Source organism: Diceros bicornis, chromosome 1 (genome assembly GCF_020826845.1).
Source record: "Diceros bicornis minor isolate mBicDic1 chromosome 1, mDicBic1.mat.cur, whole genome shotgun sequence".
NCBI lineage: Eukaryota > Metazoa > Chordata > Mammalia > Perissodactyla > Rhinocerotidae > Diceros > Diceros bicornis.
The window spans coordinates 8,250,171-8,257,499 of record NC_080740.1 but is presented as its reverse complement, the minus strand read 5'-3'; the positions used below and the strand labels follow the sequence as shown (position 1 = coordinate 8,257,499).

Below are 7,329 nucleotides of genomic sequence, written 5' to 3'. Positions count from 1 at the left end.
TGGTAATCCTATGTCCTGGATTTTCCAGGTCACTTCAGATTTCATGTATTTGGTTTCTTGTCAAATGATGTGTCCGGATTTTGGTTTGGAAAACGTGGTCCCTGAATTTATAGACTAACTGTGAAACAGCGATGGCCTTTGGCATTATGTAATAATCGTATTTCTGGGTCATGATTATCAAATTAAATCAAATCAAAGCTCATTATTTGAGTCTACCTAATAATAAACTATCAAAATAATGACATTTTAAAACTTTGTAGAAATTTGCAATTTGAAAAGCATTCATAATATGATTTATTATAGACACAAACACACACACACGGCTAATAAACCTATAAAAGGCTACTCACCCTTGCCATATAGGAAATGAAAAACAACATACTTCAGAGATACAGTAATTACATATTACATGGTCAAAGCCAAGGAAGACAAAAACAATCTAAATGTGCTTGTGTTAATATTATAAAAAGGATTTGGTGGTCTTTCTTATTTTTAATTTCCATAGACTGGAACTCATATTCTCTATAAACCTGAACTGAGAGGATATATACTGGCATTTGCTATGCGTGTAACAATAACCACGAGTGAACTTTCTAAGATTGACTTATCCTATGCCAAAACATTGCTGTTTTGCAAATGAAAACATTTAGATGATTTGATGCCCCCCTTAATTACTATTCTTTATAACATTACAACATTTGTTCATGGCTCCGCTCTTTATCCTTCCGTGATTTAGGTAACCACTAAGCAGAAAAAAAAAAAAAGTTTTAAAATCGACTGCGTCCGGAATGGCATTTAATGTCTTTCGAAAATTAAGGTGATTTTCCCCAAGTCTTGTTGGAAACCTATCTACCACTAGTGAGCAGGCTCTCCTCCCACATTTCCGTGCGAGTTGGGACTTGAGAAGCCCGCGGATGCTGCTGCAACAGAGGTGGGAGTGGAAGATTCGATGTCACCCGCTTGACACTTCAGCAGTGTTGCTATGAATGATTCACTTGTGTTTGGCACATTTGTTGCAAGGAAATCTCCTCCTCCCGCCGCTTCCTTCGCCGAGCTCCTCTCGGGCTGTCTCCTGTGCTTTGGCCTTTAAGCTGAAGCGAGAGCAGGTGGGCACAGAGCAGCTCGCGGACTCCTCCTCCCCCTGCTCCTTCCCTAATTTAGCAGTACTTCCGGCCGCGTGACATCATCCCCCGCACCCCGGTGACGTGAGCGGCGGGTGACGTGTGTGCGGAGAGAAGCGCGCTGACGTTGCTATTTAAAGGTCCTCCTGCGGGGAGGATGGAGACACAGCGCGAGCACCTGGTGTGGGGTGTGGAGGAGGCAGTGGCGGCCGGGAGCGGGGCCAGAAGCCAGCGGAAGAGCAGAGCGCGCGGGCCGCCCGCCGCCGGCCGCTAGGGGAGGGGGGAAGGAAGGAAAGAAGGACGGACGGACTGACGGACCTGCCGGCCGGACTTGCTCCCCTCGAGGGCCGGCTGGGCCGCTGACCACCAGCCTTCCCGCCGCCCGCGCGGCTGCCGCTCCCTCCCGCTGCCCGCAGAGCCCCGCCGGGCATTCGGGACGGGTCGGCGCGCCAGCCCCCGGCGCCCGGCCGCGGCTCCGCGGGGCCGGCCGTCTCCCGCCCCCTCCCGCGAGCAGGGGGAGGGCCCGCCCCCCGCTCTCCCCGCCCCCTGCCCGCCCGGCGGCCGCGCTCGCCTCCCGCGGGCGGCGCTGACTGGGAAGTGGCGCGCTCCGCTCCGCGAGCGGCCGGTGGAGGCGGAGGCAGCGGCGGCTCCAGGCCGCCTGGGCCGGCGCTGCTCTGCCGAGCGGGAGCCGGAGGCCGGGGGAGGCGGGCGGTGAGGGAAGTGTGAGGCGGCGGCGGGGCCCGGGGACTGTGGCGGCGGCGCGGAGCGGGAGAGGCGAGGAGCAGGGTGGGGGCGCTGGAGTAGCGGCTCTCCCGCGGCTTCGAGCCCCGCGCCCCTGCCTTCGACGCGAGAGTAGCCGCCCGCCTCAGCTCGGGCGGGCGCCCGTCGACCTTCCCGCCCCGTCCTCCGCCGCGGCTCGGCCCGCCCCGGAGCTGGGGGCCGGCGGCGGCGCGCGGCTCGGCTCTGTGACTCATTCATTCCCCGCCGACGGGAGCCTCGGACCTGCGGTGCTCCGAAGAGAGGAGGGGAGAGGGGCCGCGGCGAATGAAGGGCCGGGCGCGAGCCAGGCTCCATTGTGCTGGGCGGCGGGGGGCGGGCAGGGGCTGAGGGAGGGGGATCGCGCCCCCGCCCCCCGCTCCCCGGCGTGCGCGGCGCCCCCAGCCTGCTGCCAGCCTGGAAATGGCTCCGTCTATTCTCCTCGGGAGAATGAAGCGATCCTGCCCAGCCTGCTCTTCCTCCTCCCCACCGCCTCTCTGCTCCGAGTCTTAGAAGGGGAGACGTTTCACAGACAGACTCCAATGTGGAGTGCCGTGCACGTCGCGAGCTGCAGGGTTTGCACTTCGAGGAGATTTTTCTACATCGCTTTTTCTAATGTGAGCGCAGGGAAGCAGTGGCATTACTGCTTTTAGGATTTTTATTTTCTCCTAGGGCTCTCTAAAGTGCACGTCGCATTGGGTTGCACGCTCCACCCCCAGGGACCTGGGGTGGGAGAGAAATCTGAACCCGCAGCCTTAGTAGCACCGAAAAGGCCGAGTTACCTGCTTCTCTCTGAGTGTCGAGGAGGACATGAGCGAAATGACCACCGAACTCATTTTTTATAGGACTCGGTGAAGCTGGATTCTGCGCTTTACGACACAGACTCATTTTGTGGAATAGAGTTGACCGCTGTCTCCTCCGCGCAGCATTTTAACTCCAATAAGCAAATGCCCCCTCTGTTTGAACGTTTTGGTATTTACGAGGGAGAAATCATTTTACCTAAGGGAACTAATTGAATTGTCAGCATCACTGAAATACCTCCAGAAAAGGATCTCGGGGGGTGGAAAAGCGACTGCGAAATAGCAGACGGAGAAATTCCTTTGGAAGTTATTCCGAGCATAAGAGCAGAAACTTCAGAGCAAGTTTTCACTGGGCAAAATGGGGTAAGGATTTTTGTGTTTAACACAGCTTCGAATCTGCTTATGTATGTGTGTTATTGAGCGGTGGTGGCGATTGTCTGGGTTTTGTGTTTTCAAGCAAATTCCACCTTGCTAAGCTGGTCGTACTTGAAAAATATAGGTGTGTTAGCATTTTAACAAGTTATTTTTGTAGAGTGACGCCGGAAGTCATAATGAAGGAACATACGTATATCGTTTGTAACCAGAATATAGTTTTATTAGTAATGTGTAAGAAGACAACACAGTCTGCACTTTACTGGTTACACTGCCGCATTAGTTTGTACTCGAAATCGTGTTTTAGGTTTTGTTGCTGATATCTTTCAAAGAGAAGTACTGCGTTCTCTCAGTACTTTGAGAAGAATCAGTTGCACAGAGGAACAATTGTACAGTAATGGGTGGTTAGACTACAGCCCTTGAAAATGATCCAATGTAAATTGTTGCCCTTACGGTGCCCTCTATTTTGCCCTTGAATACCCAAAGCTAAAATGTGTAGAAGTGATTTATTGGAGCATTAAAACGAAAATCTGAAAGTCTTACTGATGTGGTCTGCACATGGCCGATGCACTTGATAGGAGATCAGAGCTTGAATAGGAAACAGCTTTTTGTTGAAGGAACTTGGTCACTTTTTCTGTTTTTTGCTTTTAAGCTCAAGTCTTCAATTTGTGTTAACAATGTCAGATCTACACCTTCTTTCAAATCCAAAGTCAGCCAAGAGTGCATTTTCCAACCTTTTATTAACTCTTCACACAATAACTTAGTCTTCCTAGTTTAAACCAGAAACCCATAATATATTAATGGAGTAATGATCTGGTCATTTCATTGACCGATTGTCAATGCTTTTTGTCGAAGAGGAACTTCCAGAATTTTCTTTTCTCTCTTTTTTTTTTTGTAGTTGAACAAACACATCTAAAGGGACAGGAATTGAAAGGATAGACTCTGAAATTCACTGTGACAGTATAAGGGGTGTGCACACCTAAACTTTCTTTCTGGAAACTTTCAGAGGAAAGTTCTTAGATAGTATTACCTTTTGTGTTGGAGTTAAAATTTGAAGTTTATTAACTTGAACAAATTTGAAAATGTAGATATTGTAGGAGCCCTTGGTCAGGAATTAAGGAGAAAGAGCGATAATTGTTTTTTAAACTTAAATGACAAGTGATGAGAATATATATAACTTGCATAATTTGGGATGCTGCTGAGAGCAGTTAAAATACCTCATTCTATTTCTAGTGCTGCTATTAGTAGCTTGGTGATCTGAGGCAATTACTTAACCTCTGTGGACTCTGTTTTCTTATCTGTAAAATGAAGGAGTTAGGTGAGTTTAACAAAATTTTGTAATCTGTAAAAGTGAATTCTTTTCTTTTTCTCCTCCTTTCTATTTTAATGATTACTAGTTGGTTTGAGGTAAATCTTTCAGATGGAGAGATTGTTTTCTCTAAGCAGTTTTTAAGCACGTAAGCTGGAAAATAATGGCATTTGAAAAATGTTTTGGATGAGTTGCACCAATTTTAATGAGACAGGATACTGAAAAATACTACTATTCAGAATCTTTGAAATATGGCTTCCTTTAAGAATCTGCAGCTCTTCTGTTTAAAACATGTCAGAGCAAAAAAAAAAATGAGGTGGCAGTTTTTCCTGTCGAAGGCTGCATTCTCTCTAGACTGTGGAATAGTAGCATCGTGGAAGAAGATTGGTTTTCCACAACCTTTAAGCTGCATGAATGCCCATCATTTTACCAAGGGAAGCTTGGGATGAACTTAATAACAGGGAGACTGGTGTTTAAAATATGAAAATAAGCTGCCACACGTAGCAGCACATTTTAGATACTTTAGGGTAATTAAATTTGTTTATAAACTAGTATATTTGCCCTTAATAAAGCCATAAAGGTGGACTGGAGAGGAAACGGAGTGTTAAAAACATTATTTTTCTGAAAGTCTATATTTGGGGCTATGACTTTCTCATTGATAGTGACTTGTTTCATCTGAGTTGTCAAGAGAGGATGGGTAGGTGGAACTAGAAGAGAAGGGCATGCAGAGAAGGCATTTGTGGAAGTTTCCACACTGGGTGGGTGTTTATGCCTAATAAATGTTTGCAGAATAAGCATAGCCTCCTGCACCCAGTTTTACCCAGGCAGTCCTAAATTACCTTATTCTGACGAGTATCTAAAATTTAATATTGTGGGTGAAGTGTTTCACATGTCATTAATATATTTTTGACTGTTAGGTTATAATAAGAACTTATCTTTGCCTTAATTATGGATGTAATTGCAAGTCTAGGGAGAACATTTAAGCAAAAGGAATTATTTCTAAAGAAAATGAGTGATTAGGCAGAAGACAAATTTATGGCTCCTGTAATACTAGTTTATGAAGTATTGTGGAAACGGAAAAGAACAGCTGAAACTGACAGTTGGCAGAGTCTGTTAGGATCTTGGATGCTGCCTGAACTGTTTAAATCAGTGAAGGCAGTTGAAGTATTGGTTTGTGAAATAGGTGTATCAGACCCCGTACAAATCAGAGCATTCATGTTTGTAAGGTAAAGTAAGATAAAGAAGCTTCAAAGCCACAGCAAGGAGCCCGTTAGGTATGACGCCCAGTCCTCCACGTAGTATCTCGTAATGAGAGCAGTGAGTCAGTAGCTATTTCAGAACTATGAGAGCAGGCAACAGAAAGCAAGTAACTTCCACTGTTATCTCATGCTACCTTTTGTTTTGCTTAGCTCATATTGGCAACTTAGTGCCATCAACAGGGGAATAGATAATCTTCCCCCCCTCATTAAAAGTTAGTTCTAAAATGTGATTCTCCCTGCAAATGAGGTTTGATAATGCTGTTTCTGATTTATCTCACCTGCCTGTGGGGACCTCTGGAAACCCACTTTGCCTTTCCCCAGATAACTTCCTGAAGCGTGGAAGTGGGTGCTGCTGCATTGCACCCTGTATTGAGTCCCTTTGTTGCTGAAAGAGAAAATTGACACCTCTTTCTGCATCAGGCTACCTGGGGCTGTAGCAGAAATGTGGAAATCTTGATCCAGCACTACAATATGAACAGGCTTTGTTGTGAAGGCAACCACCTAATCATTTCCAACATTAGAGAAGTTAGATGCAAGTCCTTAATTCTTTGTTCATTTTACCAATTTTGAACCCCTATCATGTGGCAAGTACAGCAGCTTAATGCTGCTGATACAGGGACTAGTAAGATGTGCTCCTTCCCTCAGGGAGTTGATAGTTTAGAAGTTGGGAAGACAGTCAAGCCTGAAATTAAAAAGTACAGTGAAATGTCTAAGGGCTGTAATGTAGCGCAGCCTAGAGGTACAAAGTGTGTATGTGTGTGTGTAGCATTAGCTGCTGAGGGAAGGATAAAAACGCTTTTGTGGAGGAGGTGATAGGTATTAAATAATGGAAGATGAGTACAGGTGGGCCTTGTAGACAAGTGAGCAGGGATTCAAGACCCAGGGAACGGTGTGATTGACAGCACTAAGACAAGGAACTGCAAAAAAGTTTGGCATGACGGACTTGTCTCTAAGGGGTGTAGCAAGAGAGAGCTGTAGAGCCTTATACAGGGGCCGGATTAGAGGGCCTTGTGGACCAAGGAAAAGCTGGTGTATTTCAAGCTTTTTTTTGGCAATGGCCCATTGTAGTAAGATACACATTTTTACCTCACAACCTAGTGCACACACATGTAAATGATAAAATGTCACAAAATAATACCCTTTGTGTGATCCACTCTGGTATTTTCTATTCTGTTTTGTTCTATTTTTAAGAAAGAATGATGTTTGGGACCCAATAAATTGATTTAACAACCTAGTAGTAGCAACTGGCAATTTGAGAAACACTGTTCTTGGTTGTGGGAACCACTGAAGGGTTTTAAACAGAGTAGTTACATGAAGGATAAGGGAAGCAGGGTGAGAAAGCAGTTTTAAAAATCGTTTAAAATTTGGTTTTGTATGTTGTATCCTGTGGAAACACCAAGCCAACACCAAGCCGGAGCAGTGAAGCCTGGCTAGGTAGAGGAAATGGATGGCTGGGCAGGCCCTGGAATATTCCAGATGTGGGGAGGGGAGGGATGGCGACGAGTTGTGTGTGGTTGTCTGAGTGGGACTTTTTCAGGATTAGGGCATTTCATGTGCAGAGGTGACAGTGTAGGACATGGCATGGTATGTTCCTAGCAGTCACTCACTCAGGTGGGCCATGAAATAGTGAATTTGGAAGTTTAAAAAGGACTTTCTGGCTGGCCTACAAACTGCATGAAAAGTAAGAGTGAGAACACTTTTGAAATTCCCCC

General features: G+C 46.2%; 1 protein-coding gene across 1 annotated transcript in view; it reads left to right on the top strand.

The window, feature by feature from the left end:
* The first annotated feature begins 2,242 nt into the window (after window positions 1-2,242).
* Window positions 2,243-7,329, top strand: part of HOMER1 (homer scaffold protein 1) — a 112,233-nt gene continuing 107,146 nt past the window's right edge. Inside the window, exon 1 of the mRNA XM_058568387.1 lies at window positions 2,243-3,040. Coding sequence (XP_058424370.1) covers window positions 3,036-3,040 — 5 coding nt within the window. The 5' untranslated portion in view covers window positions 2,243-3,035. The remainder of the gene's footprint in view (window positions 3,041-7,329) is intronic.